Source organism: Lepeophtheirus salmonis, chromosome 7 (genome assembly GCF_016086655.4).
Source record: "Lepeophtheirus salmonis chromosome 7, UVic_Lsal_1.4, whole genome shotgun sequence".
NCBI classification, from domain to species: Eukaryota; Metazoa; Arthropoda; class Copepoda; order Siphonostomatoida; family Caligidae; genus Lepeophtheirus; species Lepeophtheirus salmonis.
The window spans coordinates 703,018-730,831 of record NC_052137.2 but is presented as its reverse complement, the minus strand read 5'-3'; the positions used below and the strand labels follow the sequence as shown (position 1 = coordinate 730,831).

The window sequence follows — 27,814 nt, the reverse complement described above, 5'->3', positions numbered from 1 at the left end:
AAATTTAACTATTGATTTTTTTTTGTAAATAGCTGTGGATTTTGAAAAAAAAAATTAATTTTTAGATTTTTTTTCAAAACATTCCAAAACCAAGCTCCCCCCCCCACACACAAAAATATATATATATATAATTCAGCAGACGCCCTTAAAAACCTACATTAATTGTTATTATTTAGCCATAAAATACGAAATGACCGTTCAAACCTTCAACTGCAATAGTTTATCACTACTTCATGTAATTGATCTAATTAAATGTCCTTACAGCTAAGCTCCTCTCTTTAAAATTGTCAAGATCCCCTCGTAGTTAGCTTAGGGCTTCCTTTATTTTTACACACACTAAGCTCATAACTTATACAACTCTAACTATATATTATTCAACAGTTGCACATAAATTCTATATGATTTTCTTTTTAGATAGCAGAGTGAAGAAAATAAATCTCCAAATTTTATTTTTTTATATTGAGTGGGGATTACCTTTCTATTTCTCCACAAATTATCGTCCATTTTTAACAACAAATTATTCTTATTATCCCTTGTGTGTATTACAAATTGATCTTAAAGTAGCCAAAATTGATTGTCATAATAAAAGAATGAAAAATTGATATATTTTATTTAAAAGGGGGCAACGTTGGAGCCATTCCTCCCGAATTCCGGACATCATCTCGGATGTTGTTTTGCAAATGGATCTCTTGGTGTCTTGCTCAACTGCGCCTAACACAGAGAAGTCCGTAGGGTTGAGGTCCGATTAGCTTGGAGACCAAACACGTGGTCCAAAAAAGAAAAAAAGAAATTTTGTCAACAAGATCAGGGTTTTCTTTGCAGTATGGCATGAAGAAGAATCATTTTGATGCAACTTTCTCAATTCAGGGCTTACTATGATCTTCTAAGAAGTTTGCAATCTCAACATTCTCTCGTCCTCCCTGGATCGTAACAAGGACACTCTGTAATAAATACTTTGTTGATTGATCCCATTTCTTCACCTGACGCCAAACACTTCTGGCTAGCCACCAAAACAACAATTAACTTCTTACCTGCACATCCATAGCTGTTGCAAGCACTCAAACTTCGTGGTTAAACATTGTCTGCATGGTGTATATATTTATGCAGTAAACAAATAACTTAGGATTCTATCTTTTCTTGATTTTGGTTAAAGATTGTTTTTATGTTGAATCATCCCCTCCCCCTCCCCCTACACACAACATATTGAAATTGAGAAAACCACTTGAATGATTAGTCAATATTTTGAGTTTATTTCAAAACCTTTTCAAAATAATCAAATAGTATTTTTTTTTTCTTTTTTAAAACTTAACAACAACCATCAATAAATCAAAATAAAATATATTAATTCATATTTATCTTTAATTAAGTAAATGAATGACGCAATAATAAATGCCATCGACAATCCTATATATGGTTTCTTCTTCGACGTTTTTTTTTTCTTATGCATTGAGAGCAGGTACTGTGAAATCCTCCAGATCTGAATCCTCACTCGATGCGTCTTCGTCATGCTCGTCCGTCTTTAAGCGTGTGAATCCGGATTTTGATCTTCCAAGGAAATCCCCTAGATCTAATGATTTTTTACTTTTCCAGGATGAATTTTGAACCTTGTTTCGTGACATGTTTCCTGCAGATGTAAATAATTAGTGATGGGTCAATTGAAAATAAAAATAAAATGTACTGTCCAGAGATAAAGCAATATAAAAGGACGATGTTCTACTCAGTCATGGAATTTTAGATACATGGAGGTCTATCGACGTCATTTCCCTTTTTTTTTTTAATGTTCCTTTTATCGGTCTGATAGAGTTGCACTGATTAAGTATAAGTAAACATTATAGTATATAAAATACTCAATCTCAAGGTTAATAGAAATACAAGGATATACCAGAACGCTTTTCCGACTGATGTTTGACTTCCATCATGCTTTTTAATAGTGACGTCAAAGAGTATAGTATACTGTTACCTTTAATCATATAATTTCTAGTATTATATGCTGTTCATATGCCTTTGTTATCCTCTATAACGTCAAAATCTGTCTGTGTTGCCCAGCAGTCGGTATGGTACATCAAACTGAAAATTCTAGCAAGCTCGATTACATGATGGTCTAATCTTTGTATTTCCATAAACCTTGCACCATCTGACCAAGGAATTTCCTTTGAAGTTCAATTGCAGTATGTATATCTCCTTCTTTAGGAACAACCAAGGAACAAACCTACGCATATTAAGTTCAAGATATATCTCGAGTAAATTATCCATTGAGTGAAGTAGTTGCATATTTTTTTTTACTTTAGTCCTAGATGCTTATATTTACATAAGCTTCATACCGTTGTTAGTGCATAATTTGTATTTAGATACATTTTTTGTCAGTGATTCTATGAAAATAAACACATATAATTATATCCTTTGTAAGTTAGGTGTTCTTTTGTGCGGAATTTTTGACAAAAATAATTGTTTAGCTTCAAATTTGTAATAAATAAAATGTGAGGAAGACCAATCTTTGCTGAAATTTTGTGTATTGACATTTAAAAATGTTTAGCACAATATATTCAGTCCTCATTTTACTCTTATTTATTATCGTACAACACAAAAGAAAAATTGACTCATATGGGAAAAGGAAAAATGTCGTATTTATTCAACATATCTAGAGTTCCATTATTCAGCCATGAAATAAATGAGTAACTACAGCTGCACTATTATAATAGCAAGAAAATAAATAGTCAGAGTGACTCCAATTTGATTTTTTTAAGTCCCCAGACGCCTCAAATAGGATATAAAAAGAGAACGCGTCCGGAAAAAAGAGAACAGTTTGTCAACCTATAATAATAATTATAACTAATTAAAAAGATAATATTTATCTTGAATCGAACTGGAACCATTTTGTATTCAAAATGTCAACGTAGAATAATTAAAACTGAATTATTCGCTTTTAAGGCCTTTAAATCCATTTTCTCTCAATTCAACCTCTCTTTTATCACCAGTTGTATCACTTAATTTCATGCCACCATCACACAGCAGTCGCAATGTATCACTAAATATTACGACCATTGGTGCACTCGGCCCCTGCTGCCGTTATTTTGGGGAGAGTCCGATCTACTATGTATTACTTTATCTCTGGTACAGTCTCACCCTACCTTTCCCCCGCTTCTTGCATTTCTTGTAAATCATGCAAAAACTACAAATAAGGGTCAACAAGGCGGATAGGACTGAGGCCACTATGGTGATATAAGTTTTGGGAACATAGCTGCCCAGATTTTCTATGTGCTTGTTGAAAACAGCCTTTGCATGCTCAGTGAGGGATGAAGGAGTTGTTTCGAAGGTCTCTGTGGGTGGTATATTCGGAGGAGCATCTGGTCCATTGTTTTCAAGGAGTTTTCCTAAATCAAATAATCATAGTTCATTTTTGTGTTGCTTTCTAAATAAATCAAAGTATTTCGTCCTATGTCAAATCAGTTAGGAGGATGTCGTATGTCGTATAATTGATTGTACATAATTAAATAACTATATTATACATAAATTGAGTGTTAGTAGCTATTAGTTTTGGAGCCTATTTGGTGTTTCAAAAAATATATTTTCCAAATAAGCCCCAAAGTGACCAATCATAACTTTTTTCTACGGGAATACCCCCCATCTCACCATTAGTAAACTTTGTTAATTTATAGGGGTCTAATTCGATAGTATAGACATTGCTTCCATCTTTTGAGACTGCCAAATCGTGTGGATTCTGTAAAACATCTTTCCCAAATGCAGAAAGCACTTTATTTTCGTTGTTAATGTCTAAAACATAAACTTGGGGTTTATTTCCATTAATGAAGGAGAAAGGTTCGTATCCACCAAGCGCCATCAAATTTCCACCTAGAAATGGTACTGATTAATTATTCATTGTGAACAAGTCTTGAATTTACCATTGGATGGAGTATAAGCCACGCTATAGATCGAACTTCCAAAAACTTTGGGTTTATATGATTTAACAAATACACCATTCAATATGTTGAAGCATTGAACTCGCCCATTTTCTCGATCTGCTACACAGATTAAGCCCTTATCTTCAGCCAAGGTCAGACCATGAGGGATATTAAAAGCATAGTTATTTAAAGAGGAGGATATACCAGCTCCATTTGCTTCACCCCAATGCAATATGACATCAACGCTCACTTGATGATAGCCGTTGGAATCAACACGTACTTGATATTTAATGATGCGAGAATTGCAATAGCCATCAGCAACAAAAAAGTTTCTTCCGTCCTCAGTGACAGCAACAGAGGTGGGTTTGCAAAAATGCAATTTGTCACTTCCTGGCTCAAACTTTTAAGGAAAATAGAAAAATATGTCACAAGTTAAAAATTATTTGGATTTTTATATATGCTTACTTTTTTGCCTAGCTGAATGAGGGGTGTCTTTTTTGCTCCAGTACCTCCGTAAGGAGAAAACTTCATGACTTGATGAAGGGCAACATCTGTTACCCAAACATTATTTTGCGAGTCAATTGTAATCATGTGTGGCATGAAAAACATGTCAGCTCCCCATGCGTTAATTATATCTCCATTCGGGTTCAGAGTAAGTACTGTATTTTGGGGAATGGGTTTCGTACGATCTCCGTTATATTCATTGTTCCTAAAGGAATCGACATTTTACAAATCATAAATACAAAACCCTCACTTTCAATTACCTCTTAAAAGTGTCTGCATTCCATTTTCGATCACCACGATGAAAAATGACGGCATTTCCGTGAACATCCAAAGAAACACCAGATAATTGTCCAAATATGTCACTTGTAGCTTTGGGTGGCCAATTGGGAACGGGATGTAGATCAGAGTCGTATAATGTCTTACCTTGACGTGTGATGTTTTTGGGTTCTAAATATTTTGTAATTATTATTAAGCAATTGTTTTTTATCAGAAGAAAATGATTGAAGGAAAAGTTATTCATTTAGAAAGAATTTCTTACTAAGCCAGAGCAAAAGCCCTCAAAAAATATATTAATTATTGTTATTCTGAATATTGACGCTTAAACATAGACAAAGTGAGTTTTAGTAAGTTATTAATGCTAAAAATAACAGTGCAATTTTATGGATTTTTACTCATTTCCAGACTGTTAAAAGTAACAATAGGAATGAAATGACGTTAAAATTACACTGTTTGATAGGTTAAAGTAAAGAAGAGACTCTAAGAAAAGAGGAGAAAAGAGGATTGAAAGAATCCTCTGTAACCATAAAATAAATATGTAAATTATGTTCACTAACTCACAAACCCTTGATAAAAAGTGCTTTTGCGGAATGGGGCTTTTGTAGAGCGTGAGGAGAATAAAACTGTTGTTGTCTCTACAAATATCCCATCCCTAACAATAATGTGAGCAAAAAAAATGAACAATTTTTCCCTCCTCTTTCCGGAAGGTTGTTTCATTGATGAGCACAAATAAGTGCGCGCCACTCCTCTTTTTTCTGACTACGATTCTTTCCTCAACGAATTTTTGTGTTCAATTTTTAACGGAACCTTTCAATTGATATGAAGGAAAATGAAAAAGGGGGGGAAAGAGAATAGAAAAAATGAAAAATCCTTCATAAGAAGAAGTAAAGCCACATCTCTAATTCCTTTGGGGAGTTATGAAGGATTTTGGGATGGTTCCGGTAATAAGTGAAGAGCAGATAAAAATCCTGTCATTATATTGTCACATTGAAATACTTGGAAGAGTGGACAAACATCACATTTTCCTATCGTCAAAGATATTACTTCAGATCCTCGCCTCCAAGTGAAATGGAATGACTCAATCTAAATTGCAAGTTGTTATCTCAATCCAACTATATAATGACAAAAAAAAATTTATAGAATGGATTCGAATCTACTCTTCACTTATAAGGGGTACAATACCAGAAACGCAAAAAAAAAAAAGTGACGGCATAACTCTCAGAAGAAGTGAAAGTCTCATCTTCACTTCTTCTTATAAAGTATTCTTCATTTTTGTCTACTCTCTTCCCCTCTTCATTTTACTTTATAAAATTGAAAGGTTGCATTACACAACAAAAAGAGGAGAGGCGTAAACTTCGTTGCCCCTATCAGTGACCCGACCTTAGAGTATCTTTAGGTTAAATAAGTAGAAAGAAGAAGTACTCTTTAAACTGTTAGTGATAGATTTTCGTGAGAGTGTATTTCCGAAGGTGGATGAAGGACTTTTCCTGTCTTTAAGCTTCGGGATCTCATCCTCTACAATTTCTGCCTTCGGAGGAAGATCATCCCTATAGTCAAAAGACTGGGCCTTAGTGTTAGTATATTGCTGTTGTGGAATATAAACAGGGGGAGGCTGAATTGGAATATAAGAATGAGGTAGGATCATTGGTTGATACATAGGTAAAGAATTATATGCTCCTCCAGGGGGAGGAGGATATCCATTCAACGAAGTCCCGTAGACGGGTACCTGAGCATATGCCCCACCTCCACCATTTGTGTTAGTTGAATAGGGAGAAGAAATTGCTTGTCTTTTTAATCTACCGTGAATCTTATCTGATGAGTCCTTTGGCACCTCTAACTTCCCCTCTTGTTCATCATAGCAAATGATGAAATCTTGGTCGCTTTTAGAATAATACATCAAGTATAGGTTGCACATCTCATCGCCAGAAGTCATACCTAAATTTGAAAAGAGAAAAGAATAACTGCTGATGTTGTTGTTGTTTTTTTTATATGTTTTTTTTGCATGTTTGAGTCAATTATAGGCTTTGTACTCCAATTACTGGGACGAGTTACAATACCCAAGTAATTTAGGACTAGCTTAAAACTTTTTTTTTATTTAAGATACTTATATGCATTCCAATATGGTAGACTACTAAGGAAATCTATCAATTTATGTTTCCTTTATTGTGAACATCAATTTGAAAAAATTTAATTTTCTCTGAATAACTATGGATTTTCAAAAAAATTCTATAAAAAGTTTAATTTTGAAAATAAAATTGAAAAAATTTTATATTTGAAATATAATTATTGAAATTTTTTTCCAAAAAAAATTATTTTTTTGTAAATAACTCTAAATTTTTGAATTTTTTTTCCACCAAAAAATTTAATATTTGAAATTTTTTTCAAAAAAAATTATTTTATGTGAACACCTGTAGATTTATTCAAATTATTTCAGATTTGAAATATTTTTTCTAAAAACATATTTTTTATGTGAATACTTGTGGATTTTTGAAATTTATTTCCAAAAATTTAAATTTTCAAAAAAAATTCAAGAACCTATTTCCTCTATTGCCCCCAAAAAAAAAAATAATAATTATAATCATCATCATCATAGTAATAATCCTACAGACACCCCTGAATTAGCAACTGATGGTTTTTTAAAAGCCTCATATCGGAGTTAAATTAAGTATCTGAAATTAAATAAATTTTAAATACCTTAACTTATCCCAGAAATTTGAATGTAAAGTCTTTACTTGTTCGAAATATGTCTATGAATTATTGGTCTGTGTATATAGATGAAGTAAAAAATATATTCTGACATTTTTTGTCTTGATTTTTGTTTAAAATTCATTTTGTTTTAACTCACAACATCTTTACTATAGTAAAACCCGTTTAATCCGCTTTAATCCGGATCTCAAGAGACTGACAAAATGCGTCTGCAAAAAAAGTAATCTGCCTTATCAAATTAATAATAAATTATATTAAAACTATGTGCTTTCATAAATGTCCAATTCATGGATTGACGCCTTAAGCGGGTTCTACTATATGTTAAGGAATGTCCTTTTTGGAAAGCACGAAAAGAAAGTGGTAGCAAAACCTATGATACTACTGAATTAAGACCTTTGTTAACCTCATCTGCCTGTTATATGATTTTGTAGAGCAAAAATATATGACTGCCATGGAGAGGAGAACTTCAACATTCAAAATAACATTAGTGGAAGGCCAATATTGTAAAATTATCTTTGAACCTATTTATTATTGTTTTGATATGCTTTTTTTCTTACATAATACGAATTATTTAGAATGAGATGTTAATATCACGGTGATCTATTCAAAAATGAACAAAACATGAAGAAAAAAAACGATAACACCAAACGCTTTTTCTTTTCTTAGAGCTGTTATTTTTCTCTATGGTATGCCCATCCATACAGATGTGTTTTTATTGAAAAAAAAAAAACCGTATAGATATTAAAAAAGGAGAAACAGTGTGCTCTTTTTTCTCATTTTGTTCATTCATAAATAGACCGTCCTGGTGCTAAAACATCTCTTTGAAAAAATATTTTCCACATACATATTATATTAATATATTTATGTAAATATAATTAACATATTTTCCTTATACTAATACTATTTAAATGTTGATGGTTCTCATTTTTTTGGAGTAACTTATTTTTCAACCCTCCAAAATCATATATATAGCACTCAACTGTTGTTAACAAGTGTCTTAATTCAGTAACAACAAAATACAGCTCCCGCCTTTTCCTTGCACTCTACAAAAATCCCATCCCGATTAATAACATAGCCCTTACCAATTTGCGTTGTGGTTGTCATGTTGCTAGAGTCATAGGTACAGCGTGCGGCAAGAATATCCCCATCTTCCACTTCCACGTAGTTCTCCATTGGATAAAATGTTTGAGGTAACTGCGGATCTCCTCGAGCAATTTCAAGTGGATTTAAGGAGTTCTTTTTCGTTTTAGTATCAAAAGAATACTGATATCCAGTGATCACAGATCCAAGAGTATGTGCATGGGTCCTATATGCAAACAAATACATTGGATCCTCTGTTTTTATTCTACAATTGACATCCCCAGATGTTTTAAGAGTATGAGGTGGGATAGTAAGTGAAGTACGGAGTAAGAGTACCATTCCAGCTTTAAAACTCGGTCTGAAAATTAAAAAACCGTCACTAATATGTTTGCTCATTTTTAAATCAAAGAATTGTGTCTACTTGTTCAACGTATATTTGAGTTGAAGAGAAGTGTGATCCGGATTTTGTAAGGGGTGTTTGTAATGAACTTGAAGAACCACATACTCATCACCCTGTACAGTAAACCCTGCATCCGGTGGTAAATTCATTCCAGGCGCATCTTTAGCCCAAGCATACATTATCTTGGAGTCTTTCGAAGAGCACATTCCATGATGTAAGCATTGAAAAATTTCCCCTTCCTTTCCTCTAGGAACCTTGCAATGGCTTACAATTAAATGATGAGCCTTATCTGATTTGGCATCAGTTAAAAAGCCCATGATGTGAACCATACCTCGATTCTTCGACTTGATCTCAGGAAATAAAGCTGATGCTTTGTATGCCACGCATCGATAATCATCGACCATGTTTGGAATAGCTCCAGGCATTTTGATGGAGGATAATTTGTAGTTTTTTTCTAAATCCTCTTCTAGTTCACCCTTTCGACGTGGATTGATTATATTTTCTGTAAGCAGTAAAGCGAAACTTAATGAATAACGTTTGGGGTAGATAGTCTAAAAATGTTCACTTTGATAATATAAAATGAAGAAATAAAAAGCTCGGACTAGATTGACAAATCCTAAAAGGTTGTAAATCGCTGTGGAAGTTTCTAAATTTCACTATTTAACCCAAGTTTTTATTCCACTTTGAATTTTAGTGAACATTCGATGATAATTTCCCATCAAATAGAAAAATGTTGATTGTGAAATCAATTAACGAATGACCACAAATAAAAATATGTACAGTTTAATAAAAATATGCACTTTTTCCCTTTCAAAATTGCTTTAAAAAAAGTCTAGATTTTATGACAAAATTAGGGCCGTAATTGCAACCCCCCCCCCTATTCAGTTGTAGTATGTAGGTGAGGCATTCATTAAAAATAAATAGTGTTTACAGCCTTGAATATGAAGAGGAAAAAATTGCGCGTTATACGCGGTACAGCAATATGTATTCTCTTCTTATTTTGTGAAAAATAATCATATTTAGGGAGACATCTAATTTTAAAAAAGTGCGCGTTATACGCAGTAGCCCAATAGTTATTCTCCTTTTTTTCTTTTTCTTTTTGAAAAATAACCCCGTTCTAGGAAAGTCATTTTAAAACTTTTGGAAGATTATTTATTCCTCTGATTATTGATTAATATTATCCAAACTTTCTATTTCTTGATTTTTATATGAAAAAATTCAGGGCCACTATAGTATCCATATATAGTTTAGTCCGAATACTTACGATCAGATACATCGAGATGTCCTCTGTGTCCATGTTTGGTAGTAGAGGTATTTTTATCGTAAAGAGCTATATGTTCTAACTTTGGATTTGGTGGTAATGGAGTATCCGAATCTTTGGGTATTATTTTCGTAATCGCTGGATTCTGTTCATCCGTACAATATATTGTGTCTGCAGACTTTGATTCCATGTAATACATCAAATACAAATTACACATTTCATCGTCAGATTCAGCTCCTGATAACAAACAAAAAAAGGTCGTTTTTAAGGGAGTTTTTCGCTTCCCTAATAATAACACAACTAAACAAAGTTTTAAATTACATATTCAATTCTAATAGTACTTGATAATCTTGTATTAGTTTTTTCGTACCAAATCTCTTTTTTAAAGATTTTGGATTAAAAGGTTTTTGTTTTGTTTTTTTAATTTCGATAGGTTCTCTAATGACACTCCTGTGGCGTAATAACAATTGAAACCCCAGCGGTTATTCCATTTGAAACAAAACCATAAATATAGTGGTTTTTTTAACCTTTACATAAATGCATTTTCTCACGATCGGATGCGTTATATAAATATAAGCACATATTTCCAATCAGCTTCAAATTTTGCAAAAAATAAAGTAATGTATATGTCCATTATTCACTTTTGTCCTACTCAAAAATGGTGTCAAACCTACAAAAAAGGTAAAAATAAATTAAACAACGAAGCTCAGTAGACAACGCACTCAAATAGGTTATTTTCTTGAACTTAATCTATAGTGATGTAGTTAGTGTGTATTTTCTAGCTGGGCTGTTTTTTTAATAGGTTATCTGAAGCATGAATTTTATTTTCCTTATTTGTTGTCATTATTATTTAACACCTAGTAAGTGAACTTCCTTTCCCACTACATTCAATTAAATTCAAACCCTGATTGAACATTCGATTGTGCTCATAAAAGACGGAGAGAAACCCTGAAGGTTTGTTCCGAAGTTATAATAGTATATCCTTGTTAGACTCAGAGAAGAATTGAGGATCGACATCAGAGTAATTCTTCCCAATGTCCTTGTTTATTGCCTTCTCCCTCTCACAGCTGAATGTAGCTGACATAATGAAACGTCATGAGAGTTAAGCTGTTCTCCTACAAAACATTCTTCAAATTGTCAAGATTACCATGTTGATTTTCGGTTTCCTCTTTTACATGCCCAAAATACACACTATCAATGTGCGTAGGTGCGCTCTTAGAGAATAAGATATACATTTATTATGTTATATTGACATTGATACACAAAATATGACCAAAAATGAATGCGGTAATCCTGACAATTTGGATATGCCCGAATATGGGCGGTCAGATAGTGGTTCAATTGTACAGGCACTAATATTACTTTATACTTAGATGTTATGTCTTCAAAAATGAAATAATTATGATGGCAGCCTGGGAAAATAATAAAGCCCTTTCAGATTACTAACTAGAAAAAGCCGCTCCCGCTTTCGAGGACATGTTTATACACATCCATATATTTAGTTCAATTTCATTACTTCAAAATTGATTAAGTGTAGTAGTACTCAAATGTCTACTTATATCGAATCGATGCAACTCCATTTGACTAATAGGAATAATAGATACAAAACATAAATCGAAAATCAGATTTGCTACGGAAAAACTAATGACAGATTCGTGATCCGCGCGTCAAGTATTGTTAGAATTGAATATGGACTTTAAAAGATTTTTTTTTTTTGTTGACTTGTGCAAAGAATGTCCCATCTATATATATACCGATGTAAACAGCTTTTTTTTTAAGTGTTGAATTGTAAGTACATCTGGCGACGAGATAATCATTTGAATTCAATGAAACATTATTCACAATAGGATAAAATGTTTGAGGCCACTGTGGATTTCCTCTAGCAATTTCTATGAATGTATTCTTCTCTGGTGAATATTTATATCCAGTGATGACAACACCGAGGGAATGAGCATGGGTGCGGAACGCGAAAGGGTGTAACGGAATATTTGATTTGACTTTGCAATTCATCTCACCATGTACTACAGGTGTTCCTGGAGGAATCTTTAAGAAGGAACGGGCTAGTAAATATATTCCACCTGAATATTTTGTCCTGTGAGGAGTAATTACATTTTAAATCAATGATTTATGTAGATTGATTGGAAACTTACATGTATGAACTATCAATAGTAAACCAGGCTAGGATGAAGAAAAAAAGAAATTGAGAAAAAAAGGATTTTTCTTTTTCTGGCTATTTTACTTCATAAGTTTTTTAAAGGCCATTATTTAGGGTTGTGTGAGTCCTTATTTATTTGGCCTATTCCAGTCTTAGGAACTATCCTATCAGTCTTTGGGACCTGTTTTTGAGACTGTCCAGTCCTTCAGGGCTGAGATTGAATTGAACTGAACTGCGGTCTTCAGTACGAAGATTAATAGAAATACAAGATTATTTTCAATTTGATGTACCGTACTGACTGTAAGCAGGACAGACATACTTGACGTCATAGAGGTTAACCGCGGTGCTCTAACAATAACAGCCAAGGAAGGGTATATATAGCTATTCTTGGTAATAGTTATACTCATTCGCGTCACTCTTAAAAAACGAGGTGGATGTCAAACATTTGTAGAAAAAGGGTTATGGTATCATCCTGTATTTCTATTAACCTTGTTCAGTACGAAATAAAGACAGAAACAATACTACTGTTATGTACTCTTATATCAGAAAATATCTTATAGGTAAGGGTTTGAACTTTTTATGATGTTCCCATTTAAAATATAAGACCTACGCAGTTTTTTTAGTCAAAATTAATTTATTTTTATATTTAACATTGTGTATTGAATTTTGGCCACACGTGATAGAACAGTTAAAAACCCTGGCCTCCATTCAACGAATCAATAATTTGAATAGCAGAACTTAATATATTATTTTACCCTACTGGTTTTTTTGAACGAAAACAATTACAGACTGTTTTATGTTGACACGTTTGTATAATTATTCACTTAGAACAGAATGACTCAAGACTGTTAAAAGGAAATGAAATGTCAATATTTGAAATTATGAGCTGTATAATATTTGGCGGAAATTAAATCAATGACATAATGCAATCAGTACTGAATCCATACTCTGTTCATCAGAATGACAATCAATATATAGTTTGTTATTTTTTTTTTTACTTACAGTTACATTAAAAAAGTTTGATTATAGTAAACATTATATATATATCGTTGATTTTGAAGCTAGTAATCAAGTTTTGAAATCATTAAAGATTTAAATCTGAAAAACAATATTACATAATGTTTTCTTCAATAAATGATTAAATTAAATAAATAAGAAGAGAATGTGCCTTATAAACGGTACATATGTCATAGTTTATCTTTATTTTTTCATGCCACCTTTCCTCTGCATTTTTAAGGACTAAACTAAGTTGGTAATAAGCCAATTCTTTCCAATCATGGAATTATGATTCAATAACCATTGGTAATTGTTCACAGATTAAAAGTACCTAATTCTAATTAAACCAATCAACGTTCAGAATACTGATTAGGGGAATAGGGACTGTTTAACGTCCGGCACGGCGCTAGTATTGTGGCAAAACCTAATAGGATTTTAAACAATGATTATGACTGAAAAAAATATGAAATGTGAAAAATCCAAGCTCAAAGAAACCACAATATATGATAAGAAAAGGATGCCAGGGAGTAATTTAATTATTTTGACAGAAATTTAACTTCCTCTTAGTGTTAAAAATTTGAGTTTCCTTCAGGTTATGCCTGGATGGGGGGGGAGCACAAGTGACTATTTTTGTACATCAAGCAGTCCCTTTAGAAACAGAAAAATTGACAGCTGACAACAAAATAGCGTGTGTTAGTGAAGAAACGCCGTGTTATTTATTATTTTTCGTTAAATCAGGGATGGGAAAAGAGCAGCCTTCGTCCTCACTCAGTGTGGCTCGCAAATAAATGAATAATAATTTTAAAAAAATGGTCATGTGGTCCTCCAATGATACTGCTGTAAAAAAAATGAGCCTATTCCCCATCCCTGCCTTTAACCATTCTTCCATTATAATTAGCTAAATGACAATTTGTAGAAAACTTGTAAAAATACTTTTTTTTAGTTAATTTATTTAACTAAAAAAAGTTTTAAATTAAAAAAATATTCTGTCAATGTATTTGAATGATTATGTTAGAAGAAGTGAAAATTTTCTACAAAAAATCGCTAATTTTCTTAACCTTAAAAGCGTTGAGCAACCTATAGAATATAGATGTTAATATTTTTGATTGATACACTGATTTACAATAACACAATGAACAAGTTTTGGGGATAGGATCAACAGAAAATTTAATGTTCACTACATATGGATTGAAAGAACATATAAAAAATTTATATCACAGCAAGGGAGTTAAAATTAAAAAAATAGAATATAGAAGAAACTTACTCTTCTCGTTGAAACCGGAAGTGTATTCCCGTATTATCCAACTCTGGTAACTCATGAGCGTAATGAACCTGTAGAACGAGGAATTTATGCTCCTTTGGATCCAGCTTAAAGCTCACTTCAGGAGGCATACTCAAAGGCTCTGCATTTTTAGCCCATGCAAACATGATTGTAGTATAATCATGACAAATGGAGTGATGTCTGCAGTCCCATATTTCTTCCTTAGGAGGCTCACTGCAGGCATATAGAAGAACATGGTGAGCCTTGGAAGCTACGGCAAGACCTTCAAACTTAGTCACATAAACGGAATCACTTTTGTTATTAATAGCAAAGGTTTTTTCGACTTTGAAACCAGAGCAGAGATAAGAGTCTGTTCCTTTGGGTTTTGCGCCTGGCATGCGAATTTCTACATTTTCTTCTTGTACAGATCCAGCAAGGACAATGCAAAGAAGTAGAATCACTACATTCAGATACATCATGATGAAACTAAAAAAAAGATGAATTTTAAAATCACAGGTTAAGTGAAGAGGAACATTAAACAGATTGCTACAAAAAGATTGTCATTTCATCAAATATATAGGTAAATATACTTTTTATTTGATAGCATTTCAAACTATTATTTAAATGATTTTTTTTTCTTAAATTTGGCAAATGTTTGAATGTCAAACCAGAGGCTACTACTCCCACAAAAGAGATAACGTGAATATTAGTGATGGGACTATTAAAAAAAAATCCCCATGCCGATTCCGATACGATTTTAGTTAAAATTATCGATACCGATTCTTTACTATTTTAAATAATAGTTAAAAGCGTTCACAGGATTATATTTTTTTTTTGGGGGCTTGGTTTTTGGAATTTTTTGAGAAAAAAATTCAAATATACAAATTAATATTTAATTTTTTTTCAAAAATCTACAACTATTCACAAAAATAAAAAAATTTTGGAAAAAAATTTCAAAAATGCCCAGTTCTCAAAAAAAAAGAAAACCAAATAATAAAAAATTTCAAAAATTACATTTCTAATATTAAATTTAGAAAAAAAAATGAAATATTAAATTTTTCGTCGGAAAATTTAAAAAAAACTTTTAGTTTTCATAGAAAGTTAAATTTTTTGGAATAGAATATATTTAATTTTTTATATCATATACATATACATAGTTTATAGTCATATTTTGATCAATTAAAGTCCTTGTATTGAGTTGCAATAACCAAGAATGTTAACTAAGCTTTGATTCCATCATTAGAATTACGAAACTTATACCACGATATGGCTTCTTTTTTCTTTTCTTTTTAAATCTATAAATTGCAATTTTTTTTAATTTTATTCTCACAAACTTTTACTAATTTATGTGCAATTTATAGGGCCTTCAGAGGGTTTATCAGAATCATTAGTTAACAGAAATGAACAATAATTGTCGTCCATATAAATAATACAATAGTAATTCATATTCAATTTTGAGAAAAATGATTCTAATTTACTTTTGAATTGATTAGTTACTTACCTAATACTGAAGAAAAATATCCGGAGATGTTTAAGATCTTCAAAAACGAAGGTATTTAGAGCCACTCAATGGTGATAGGTGTCTTTTCATTCTCTGCATTTATGGAAAGAACAACTGAATGGTATAATTGCTATATTGTGGGTAACAGGTTGGAGTTTTATCGACCAAAAATGTATGTCGTCATATGTATGGCACAAAAAAAAGAAAGCAATTTCAAAACTGTGATTGGCGCAAACGCAATAGTGTTATAGTTATATGCTTGCCTCATACGATTGAATCCACGGAGAGAAGTTGTTGTAGCTATTGATCTTACTGCATAGGACTAAGGAGATTATAATTTCTCTTTTTGTTTAAAAAACAAAAAACACACACAAAACGTTTACGAGATGAAACAAAAATGGCTTGAGATAAGATTCAAAAATGAATCATTACTATTATCACAAGTGCGTTCCTATTCTCGTTTAGAATTTATGAACACATATATTAATAATTATATGTCTATGTACACATTCGAAAGGACTGATTTTATATACCTGGATTTTTGTACCTTTAATTATATATATATATATTTAGTCTCTAAAAAATAGAATTAGTTTAATTTAAAGGGCGTACGCAATATTCTCTGTTGATTGTACAATACATAATGCAAATTCAAAAAAGAAAAGATTCCAATACTTTATTGGTTATTGATATTGTCAATATTAGTCCTTCTATTTAAGAAGCATGAAACGAGTTCTGAGAAACTCTTCATAGATGATTTACAGGCATTAAAATATGTATCATCATTCATTTCTTTAAAACAATGTTGCGAAACGCGCTTGTCAGTTAGGAATTAGGAGATAAATGGTCGTAAAGTTATATTTTTTGTCAACAGATGTCGACTTTTTATAATACTATTACGGATGACGTGACTTTATCATTTTTCCTTATGCCGAGCCGTAGCATCTTTTTCTTCCCTTTGCAGAATTTACCTTACCCTTTAAGTTAAAAAGGTATGTAAATTCATAAATACTGTGTAGTTAGATTTGATTAAATACACATTTACTGGAGAAAAAAAAGTATCACTATGACCCGAATTGTTTACAAATATTGATCACGTGGTCTTCGTTTCGCCATTTTGTTTTAAATAATAAGCTACAACTAAATTTAAGTAACGTTTATATATAAACATATATCTAATTCAATATGTCTTAAATAACTAAAAAACAATATATTATAAAAGCACGCAACTCTTATTAATGAATATATTGTAAGGTTGAAATTTCATCATGTTTTATACAATATATATCTTACACGTCCTAATTAGGCTTACATCAGTCGCGACACTAGCCCCTTTTTAATCCTATATATATATACATAAAAAACCTATTTAGATAAATAATTGTATTACATAATTTTTGGGGCTCATCCCCCTAATGAGGAAATCTAGCAACGGTCCGGGTTTATATTATAATAGATATAAATACTGTAATTTTTAAAATGCAGAATATTGTAGGTTATGGCAAATTATATGCCTTTTCTTCAGTCAAAGGAGCAAGACCCCAGAGCCCTATAAGATATATATATTATAGGGATCTACAATACCCAATCCTGTAACTCTTTTGGAAAATATTTTTTTAAATTGTAAATTAAACACAAATTAGATAATTTGACAGGGTGAAATAATTATTATCTCATTAAAACTTCGCATAATATTTATTGAAGCTATGAAAATTTTGTTATTCATTAAAAAATATTTATAATAGTGATAAGTTTTTGAAGAACGATCCGTTTAAAATAAAGGACTATTTTATAAGAGTAAGACTCTTGATTAATGAATTATTAAAATGAACAATTCGTTCAATGTACTTTCCTATCTGTAAAACTCTATATGTAATTATGTCCACTTCTTTATAGTATGAAATAAGTTTTTCATAACTGGACAAATAATTACTGACAGACAGAATAGAGTATTGTCATGTAACGTCACAATTTTGATGTCAGGAGCCTCCACAGAAATAAAGAAAAGGAGAAAATCCGAGTTAATTTTTTCTCTTCATAATATATACATACATCCCAATATTTCATAGACATATTTAAGTCAATTATAGGCTCTCTTCAAATTTGTAGGATAAATTAAGTACCCAAGAATGTTAGCTATAGTTTAGAAACTTTATTTGATTATGGAGATGATATTGCCCCTAATATGTGCGCGTCAATTACATAAAATCTATCAATTTGTCATTCTTTTATTGTGACGATGAATTTGACTACTTTAAGAGTGCAATTAGCAACATATCCAAAGGGTTTATGAGAATAATTTGTTGATATAAATAGCCGATAATTCATAGAATTCAATTTTGAGAAATCTCATTCTTTGTGATGACGAACCAAATACAATTTGAAAGTGGCTATAGTTTATGGAGTTGGTGCGCGTGTTGAAGAATATTTATTTGATTAGTGGCGTTATTTGTTATGAAAAAAATATATTGAATGAGTTCCGCGGCCCAGGAGCTCACAAGAAGAACAAGAGTGGAGTTGAAGTAGTTAATTGTAGAAGTAGACGTTGAGCCATCCAATTCAATATTTTGTGTGTGTGTGAGAGAGTGTCTGAGAGGTTGTGAGTTGCTTGAAGTCATCATCATCATGGAGAGTGAGGAGCCGATTCGTTGTGAGGTCTGTCGAAAGTATTATAAAGGGATTCGAGGACTCACTCAACACAAGACTCGTTCCAAATGTGGAGGAATGAGTCTGAGCAAGCGGGCTCGAACTACGGGTAATACTCCCACGACGACTACGTCGTCGAATGTGGAGGAGAGTCTGGACAAGGATCCTGCTCATTTCTCATCTTCCTGGACCAAATTACCTCCTACTCTGTCCTCCTCCTCCTCCTCCAAACATCACCAACGCCAACACTATTATAATCACCACCAGCAGCAACAACATCCTTCACTCCATCAGCACGTAAGACCTTCCATGTCTCTTTTACTCATCTTCTAGGATATCATCAAAAGATCCAAAGAGTCGAGGTCCTATCTAGTAGCAATTATCATAATCAACGAGAGGCCTGTCATATCACACTCATTTTTGTTCATGTCCGCCATTTTGGGCACATGAACAATTCAAACCCTTTTTTCATTCGTATCAAGGAAAATAGTCATATATTGGATCACGTCAAAATGAGAGGTTAACAAATAATAAAAGGACGTAAACCTTTAACCTCTATCAAATAAATATCCCTCCATTGCCTAGTTATATTATATATCTTATCCGAAAATGCATTTAAAATATGTAATTACATTGTTAAACAATCTTATTTCCATAGTGTAGATAAAAGTTAACTATTCAAATGGAAACAATTATATATTTCTCTCTAATTATCCTACTTTTCTCATCCCTAATCAAAAAGCAACAATTGTACAAATCCAAGTTTGAGTGCCATAACTCAAAAATGACATTATGTCATCCTTAAAGTCTGATATTTATTGATAATACTTGTTAAAACAAAGAAATTCAGACACTTAAAATAAATTTCTCAGATACATTTCATTGTAAAAATTGGAAAATATTGCTCTATTAAATGTCAAAAATTGATTTGACATTACATTTGGCGTTCTGAATGTATATCGTCAAATCACTAGTTTAGAATAAAAATGTTCAATCTGGTCAATTGTTAAAAATTGAGTTATCACTCCGACCTTCATGTTCATCTAATTCTGAACTGTATATTAAAATAATTTTTTCAATACTCTTATAATTGTAATTTTTATTAATTTTATAAAAATGTCCATTCTGGCAAATTTTTAATTTACTAGCTATAAAATTAATTTTAGAGAGCCAAAAGTCTGATTTTGTCTCTCCTGAACCATTTTGAAATGTTCAGACAGGACATTTTGATCCTAATAGTTCCTTCAACACATCAAGGAAATAGTAAGTTTTCATATTATATGATGAACTTATGTAAATGGATCTATCCATCTTTGTAAATACATACTAGACATGGGCTCATATTTAAATATGTTTAGATCCGATATTTCGATTATATGTACTTAAATTTACTATTACTTCCATTTTAACACCCTCAAGTTATGAGCCAAGTACATTAGCAATTCCAAATTTTTTATTTTAAGTCTGCTACAATTTAGTCATAATATTTGATCGTCTGTTGCTAAATGACTAATGAAGGAGGATAAAAGCTCACCTATTAGTTCAAAAGTTGTTGTTGGAAATGTGCTTAATATCAATTTCCATGAATTTTGATGGAATTGATTTTTTGTACGTACTCTATAAATGTTATAATATAGTGATCTTATTGATATTCGACAGGTTAAGTCTTTGTGTCTCATCCATTGCCTCAGTATCTTCAAACTGCTCAATTTTCCTAAGTTTTAAAGATCATGTAATAAGGAAAAAATGTTATACTATACCATTATTTGATATGTGGGCTATCAAGACAAAAGCAATCCATGATTATTTTTCTCAAAAATGAGTCTGGATTACATTTATATCCATCAATGGATGATTTTTAATTTCTATTTAAAGATTATTTTGATTCATTTTTTGGAGACGCTGCAAATTACACTTAAAGTCGTATAAGTCTCGACCTAGAAATTTGAATATATAGCCCATAGTCGACCAAATTAATATTTATGAGGTAAAAAAAGAAATTGGATTTTCTAGATTTATGTTAAAACTTATTATTCATGTTTTGTTCAGATTTTTTAAAATATATATACCTAAAATTTAAATATATCAGAAATTTTAGATATCTGTTAATAAAATAGGTTTTGTTTCCCTTAATAGAATAAGACATCTCTTAGGTCATGTCATTTACTAATTAATCATGTATGATGTTGGAATTTCTATTGAATGTAGTTGAAATATGTCCCAACTAATGTTGGATCCGAGTATTACTCGAAAAATAACTCGACTTAATTATGCCCTACAATTTACTGAAAATTACTGTAACTCGCCCGAAATATTATTTTTTTAAATATGACTTTATTTGGACTCGCATAAAATTCAAAAATTGGAACAATAGAGGTATGATGCGGGATGTGAAAATTCAAATGTATGAGAGAGTGATGAACACTATAGTTTTTATAGGGATCTTGTTTGTCAGCAAATATATCCTCTCCTACGCCTATTTGTCATTATGCCCTTTTTTTTTAGGAATAAGTCACTCAAAAAATAACTTTCTATTCAATTTTGAAAAATTCCCTCGAATATGACATGTCTAGGGTATAAGTACACATGCACCCAGGAAATTTTTTCTAGTACTCTGTTAAGGCGTCCAATTAGTTATAATTAATTTAATAAGGCGGATTTCTTTCATAATGGACAGATTTTGTCGGCCCCTTGATATCTGGCTAAGTTCCAGTGAGCAGTATTGTATTGTTAAAGTATCTTACATAAGCACTTAAAAAATATTTTTTGGAAATATACAATTTAATGTGCCTATATCCAATTTTTCAGTCTTGAAAGTTTATTTAAAAAAGCCCGAATTTTTATAATTCTGAAAAACAAATTTGGGAAATAAACAAAATGGTTTTGCTTAAGGTTTTCATTTTTTGTATGGTAAATACAATTTTAATAATATTATAAAATAATCTTCCTTGATAATTTTGAATTTATTTTCTTAGCGATATTAACTAATTAAAGCTTTAATGTACAATTCAATTTATTTATATCAATAAACGTGTTGTGCATCAACATAAAACTATCTTTAACTAAAAATTAGGAAAGGAGAAAACCCCATATTTTTTGGAATTCATATAAACAGGCTAATGTTTCATGGATATATTTCAGTCAATTATAGGCTTTGTATTCAAGTTTGTGTTAAGATACCAAGAGTTTGAACTATAGCTTAGAACCTATATTTACTTAAAGAGACTGACTGATATTGGCCAAAATATGGCCTTTCAAATAAAATATACGAATTTCCTAATCTTTTATTGTGTCCATCAATTTGGATGCTTTAATTGCAATTTGCGGTGCCTCCAAAGGGTTCATCAGAATAATTTGTCAAAAAATATAAATCTTATCATTAATTGTCACTCAATTTTGTTAAAAATCCTTCTAACGTGATTTTGTATTGACGTGCCACATGTATATCAACCCATTAATGTTGATAATTTTATGAAGAAATATCAAGAAAATAAATAATTAGATATCAAAGTTCGATTTCTAGTTGTAAAAAATCAAAACGGTATGAGAACGCAATATCGTTGGGGTGTGCAAAAATGACGTAACTGATCGTTTTTTCAATCTGAGGTATGTCCGCTATAAGTTAATTTAATGTATTTGAAATCAGTTTTCACGGATTTTTGTATACATACATCATAATTTATTTACTACAAAAAGTCAAATACTAATTATTTCATAGGAAAAGTCACTTATGACGTTTTAACGCCGTAAATTTTGTCCTAGTCTATAGTCGTTCCAATCAGTTACGTTGATTTTGCACCAAATTGTCTATTTTCTGGGTTTTGTTTTTGCCCGTTTTGCACTAAAGATTTTTGAGACCCAGGCAGTTACGTCACTTTGAGCTGCTAGAGTCATCCTAAAAACTTACCGGTCATAAATATGTTCTGTATACCCTTAAAGTCAGATAAAACCATAAAATATGGTTTTGTCAGTTACGTCACTTTTGCACTAACCTCAGGATGCGTAAAAGTAGTGTTACGTCAGTCCTTGTTTATTCAGTCCAGTCCAGCCTTAGGACTGGACCTATCAGTCCTTGGGACCCTTCGGACAGTCACTACTGATTTAAAAATAGAAAAGAAATAAAGTTGAGTGACACCATCAAAGACTGAACTGGACAGTCTTCAGTCCTAGATAAGGACTAACACATAACTAATTTCAATATTTGTGTTTAAAATATCCATCAATAACCCTAATATTTGTCATTTTTGAGTTACAGCCCTCGACCTGATCTAATGCAATTTTGGTTGATTCAATCAAATTTTTAGGGACATGAGACAATAAAAAAATATCATAAGAACTTGTATAAATAGCTCTACTCTACTACCCTATCGTTTCAAGCTGATACATTTATTAACACTCCTTTAAATTCTCCTTTGATCGATCCATTTCTTTGTTTTTATACATACTTGCAACAAAATGATGCAGAAGTTACAATAATAAAAGGTGTATTTATTTTTTTTTATATTTTATTCTTGGAATATTGATTAAATATTTTCTACTTTTCGACCCGTATGGTATCTTTGCATTCAGAGTTTGGTTTGTTGAACTGTAGATTCGGGTTCTTCATGAATTAGTCATCACGAAGTAGGTAGATGTACTATAGGATAATATCATGTGAGCAGACTGGCATTGACAATTACATTTCAATATATGTAATCCGTCAACACAAAAGGAAGCTAGAATGATTTTTCTCAAAATTGAGTGCGGATTAAATTTGTATTCTTTTACGAAATATCCTCAATTTCTCTCAACAAGTAATTCTTATTAACCCTGAGTATGTGTAGCAAATTGCACTTAGAGTAACCAAAAGGGATTGTCACAATAAGGGAATGAGAAATTGACAATTTTGTTTGAAATACCTTATCGGGGCCATAATATGCCTCCTTAAGCAAATATTAGTTTTAAACTATAGATACAATTATTGGGTATCTTAGTTCATGCCAGAAATGTGAATAATAAGCCTTTAACTGACTCAAATATGTCTACAAAATATGAATAATAAAGTATGTATAGAACGTTTTCACTAACGTCCGTAATTACATCCTAATTGAATGAGGGTTCAAAGTTCATATTTTTACAAAATAAAATACACAAATGCCCAATAAAACTTAATTAAACTCTGTCAAATGGCTTTCAAAATAAAAAAAGACTTAACATCTGCATTGAATACTACTACATGTAATAAAAACTGATATTTGAATATAATAAAACTAATAGTTGCTGAAAATCTCTAAAAATGTCTAAATTTGTATTATTTTTTTATCAATTAGGGACAAAAAAAAGTTGGATAATTAAATGATTTTTTTTGTATTTTAATTATTTATTTGTGTCTACAAATAAGAATGTATATCGATGTGATACACTATTTTAGGATCAGCTATGTAATTCAACTAGGTAATAGAGGGATTTTTTTTTATCGACAGTTCGAAGTTTTAAGTCCTTTTATTATTTGTTAACTTCTCATTTTGACGTGATCCAATAGTTGACTATTCCCGTTAATACTACAAAAATAAAGAGAGTTTTTATTCTTATGAAACTTTGTATTTTAGACCCCCACATTGGCCGGTATGAACAATGCATACGTTACGTGAAAACTCTCAATACTTACATGAAGTAAAAAAAAAAATTGGGATTTTCTCCTTTTCTTTATTTTCCTTCAAGATTGTTTTTTATTCTGACTAGAGTAACTTTTACATTTTAAAAAGTTCCTCTAAAAATAAGGACTATATGTTAGTCTATTAATTAATCGTTGCATTAATTTGTGAACTAATATAAATAATGGAAGATGGTTTCATTTGAAATATAATATTCCTATTATGGAGTAGGTTCACTTGGATTTCCATCATTAGCCTATTATTGGCTCTTGGTATGTAGGTGTTGTGTACAAGTTGCAACTTTTATGAGCAAACTGCAGAAGCTGCAACCAAAAAAAAGAGTTGAATAATTTTAGATTAAGGATTTACAGAGTACTTGGGGTGAGGAATATGCAATAATTGAATATTTCATGGAGGATCGATATATTAATGGGGTTTCATTTATAACTATTTTAATAGTTTTAATTAAAGGATAAGTATTTTGAGCACATTATAAAGTAGCAATGCCCAGGGTTATATATCGCATAAATACATATTGGGCATGCCATTTGAATAGATCAAAATGAAATGATAGTATAGTTGAGTCATTAGAATGCCCGATATTGTAATTCAATAAGCATTTAAGACGAAGAAATTGCAACTTGTACCCAACATGGGCACTAATCATAAGGTAGATGTGAAATTGTGCGTTTTGTGGTGTGTGTCATTTCATTTTGAACTGAGATAGATACTCGTGCATGGATACAGCACAAGAGTAGAAAAATAGGGAGGGAGCAGAGTATGACTTTGCTTCTGTACTATTAATTAAGAATAAGCTGTATATAGTACTGCTGCTTGTGTATTTTATGGAGGAGGGGGGACTATATTTGAGTAGTGTACATAGCGTCTGTATATGTGTACTAAGGAGAGCTAGAGAGAGAAAAAGAGAAAGAGAGGAGGTGGTAGAGAGGTAGAGGGAAGGAGGAAGAGAGAGTGAGAGAGAGAGAGGTGAAAGATTTTTCTTTCCTTCGTTTTTTCAATCAGTTGGGATCGCTGTTACTTCGTACTGCTGTCTCTTGTATCTACTGTAATCTTAAAATAAATATCCCAATAGAATGAAGGAAGAAATGAATTAAGAATTCGCGTAATGGTGAGAAATAATAAAAATAACAAAATTAAATGAATGTAGAAAATTGAGGAGTTTTGTTTTGTGTTGTGTTGTGTGTATTATGTAGCAGAGGTCATCGACTAAGGAGAGGGAGAGTTACTACGCTTTTCTGACCTTGACTCAAACGGACGATGATACGGCCTTTCGTTGCTTGGCCTCCCATAACTGGAATCTCCAATCCGCTCTCGAGCACTACTTCCATCAACTCTCTTCTATTAATTCATCCTCTTCTTCTTCTAAGGCCATGGTCTCATCTCATTCCTCCATCGATCGCAAAAAGCTCGAATCACTCTATGCCAAATACAAAGGTACGAAAGTCGCAAAAGCGCTCTTTATTCACTTAATCCCATCTCTTCCTCCTTTTCCTTTGCAGAGGCGAGCGAACCTTCGAAAATTGGTATGGACGGAGTCGTGAGGCTCTTGGAGGACCTACAACTAGATCCTGGTTCACGGTTAGTCCTCCTATTGGCCTGGAAGTTCAAAGCTGCCCAACAGTGCGAGTTCTCCAAAGAAGAGTTTACCAATGGCATGCAAAATTTAGGGTATTTTTCGCATTTCTCTTGTGAGCCTTATTCACTGACGTCAGATAATTGAAGGGGACACCATTTTGGGGTCTCATAGTTTAGTTTTTTTGCTTTTTTGACTACACAAAATGAACAAACCTCCAAGATATCCTGATGAAACTCCATCAAGTCCCTTTAAGAATTAAAAAAACCTTCATACCTGCATTAAACATCACTTGATGTTTGAATATAATCAAAGTCATATCTACAAATGTCAGTATTTGTACAGTTTTTTATTTTGATCAATTAGGGCCGAGAAAAGTAGGATAGTTTAAAAAAATCTTATTCTTTCCATTATAATGGTTAATGTGTATCTACAACACGGAAATAAGATTGTGGTGTAGCGATGTAATAACATATTTTGAATACTTTTTAGGGTCATATATATAATGAAACAAGGCCATTGAGCGATAAAATATTTATTATATCCTTCTATTTGTTAATCCGATTTTAATATCCTATAGTTCACTATTTCTTTCCTTAATATTGATGAAAATAGGATTTTCGTAGTGAACAAACTTTGTTGTTTAGACCCCCAAAATGTACATCAAAATTTTGACGTCGCGTGACAACGCTCTATTCTTGTTTTGTTTTTTTCCATTATTATTACTATTTTTGCCCTGGATACTATGTAGGTGTGACTCGATCGACAAATTAAAATTCAAATTACCTTCATTGGAAAAAGAAATCGTGGATCCTCATATCTTTAAAGATTTCTATCAATTCACTTTCAATTACGCTAAAAACTCTAGACAAAAAGGACTGGATCTTGATCTCGCCTTAGCATATTGGAACATAGTTCTGGAAGGACGATTCAAGTTCTTAGATATATGGAGTAAATTCTTAAAGGTATGCTTTTGTGATGCATAGATATAAAAGTATTACATATTGTTTATTATTTTCATGTTGCAGGAAAATCACAAACGATCGATTCCGAAGGATACATGGAATCTACTACTCGACTTTGCTACTACAGTTAATGAAGATTTGACTAACTACGACGAAGAAGGGGCCTGGCCAGTGTTAATAGACGATTTTGTAGAATATGCTAGGCCAATTATTTCCAAGACTATCTAATTAAACTATTCATTCATAATCCTATTCTACATTGAACCTATCATCATTCTTCCGAAAGAATATTGTAGTAGAGCTTGGCAAAAATGATACAGTCAGTGGATAATTATTATACATTGTCTCTAGGCATATAACTCAAATGATTTATTTTATGTGATAAAACTTTTAAATGATACAATAATTATAAATTGCTTATTTACATTGTAAACTGATTGTTATGAAGTTGCAATTTTGTAATTAATACTAATATAACTATAAATATATCCTCTATATTTCGAGACATGTACTTTTTGCCTAGCTCTATGTTGGCTGTATTCAGGAATTCGTATTATTATTCTCTTATACAGATATAAAACTTTTATGATTAAGTAAAAAAAATGCTGCCCATATCAAGGGAAATAGTTAAAAAAATAGAAAAGAACCAAAAAAATTGTCTTATTTACTTGATTTTATATTATGTTAATGATGTTGAACCTTGAATGAACACACAACCCCAAGACAGAGGTTTTAAAAATCAATAAAAACTTAAAAACAAATATTCCTTGTCTATTTTGAATTTATATTAATATTGAACTCATAAATTTTAAATTGCAGTTTTTGCAACTTGGTAAATGCACTAGGTTTACTTTTATCAACAACGGTGTGCAATAATCGTTTGAAATGGGATAAATGATGGGCGCTGATATGACTTAGTAGACAACATATGTAAAAC

General features: G+C 31.7%; 2 protein-coding genes across 12 annotated transcripts; one reads left to right on the top strand and one right to left on the bottom strand.

Annotated features, from left to right (window-relative positions):
- Window positions 1-1,230: 1,230 nt before the first annotated feature.
- On the bottom strand, window positions 1,231-16,686 carry LOC121121168 (peptidyl-glycine alpha-amidating monooxygenase B). Of its 6 annotated transcripts, none has more exons than XM_071890202.1 (14): window positions 16,303-16,570; window positions 16,040-16,169; window positions 14,542-15,024; window positions 11,881-12,218; window positions 10,130-10,363; window positions 8,887-9,367; window positions 8,468-8,823; window positions 6,102-6,614; window positions 4,664-4,850; window positions 4,365-4,608; window positions 3,900-4,299; window positions 3,631-3,849; window positions 3,129-3,371; window positions 1,231-1,624 (listed from the first exon to the last, which is right to left on the bottom strand). In XM_071890202.1, the coding sequence occupies exons 3-14, from the start codon at window positions 15,015-15,017 to the stop codon at window positions 1,440-1,442; spliced, it is 3,876 nt and encodes a 1,291-aa protein (XP_071746303.1). In that variant the 5' UTR covers window positions 15,018-15,024; window positions 16,040-16,169; window positions 16,303-16,570; the 3' UTR covers window positions 1,231-1,439. The 6 variants fall into 6 exon arrangements, with proteins under 6 accessions (XP_071746303.1, XP_071746305.1, XP_071746306.1 ...); XM_071890204.1 differs by having other exon boundaries at window positions 6,480-6,614; XM_071890205.1 differs by having other exon boundaries at window positions 4,664-4,826; window positions 6,480-6,614.
- A 1,745-nt stretch (window positions 16,687-18,431) lies between these two features.
- SCCRO (defective in cullin neddylation 1 domain containing SCCRO) lies at window positions 18,432-27,638 on the top strand. Of its 6 annotated transcripts, none has more exons than XR_011781188.1 (6): window positions 18,478-18,982; window positions 25,707-25,773; window positions 25,839-26,007; window positions 26,664-26,877; window positions 26,941-27,169; window positions 27,422-27,638. XR_011781188.1 is itself a non-coding variant. In XM_040717146.2 (5 exons), exons 1-5 carry the CDS (start codon window positions 18,665-18,667, stop codon window positions 27,103-27,105), a joined length of 933 nt encoding a protein of 310 aa, XP_040573080.1. In that variant the 5' UTR covers window positions 18,432-18,664; the 3' UTR covers window positions 27,106-27,638. The 6 variants fall into 6 exon arrangements, 3 of the variants coding, with proteins under 3 accessions (XP_040573080.1, XP_040573081.1, XP_040573082.1); XR_011781187.1 differs by having other exon boundaries at window positions 27,401-27,638; XR_011781186.1 differs by having other exon boundaries at window positions 27,382-27,638.
- Window positions 27,639-27,814: the final 176 nt, after the last annotated feature.

Coding starts and splice junctions, on each gene's coding strand:
- LOC121121168 (XM_071890201.1), bottom strand. CDS start 15,017: ATGATGTATCTGAATGTAGTGATTCTACTTCTTTGCATTGTCCTTGCT. Junction 12,219..14,541: donor TTCCGGTTTCAACGAGAAGA/GTAAGTTTCTTC, acceptor TACTCCTCACAG/GACAAAATATTCAGGTGGAA. Junction 1,625..3,128: donor ATGCAAGAAGCGGGGGAAAG/GTAGGGTGAGAC, acceptor TTACATCTGCAG/GAAACATGTCACGAAACAAG.
- SCCRO (XM_040717146.2), top strand. CDS start 18,665: ATGGAGAGTGAGGAGCCGATTCGTTGTGAGGTCTGTCGAAAGTATTAT. Junction 18,983..25,706: donor ATCCTTCACTCCATCAGCAC/GTAAGACCTTCC, acceptor TCTTCTTCTAAG/GCCATGGTCTCATCTCATTC. Junction 26,878..26,940: donor TATGGAGTAAATTCTTAAAG/GTATGCTTTTGT, acceptor TTCATGTTGCAG/GAAAATCACAAACGATCGAT.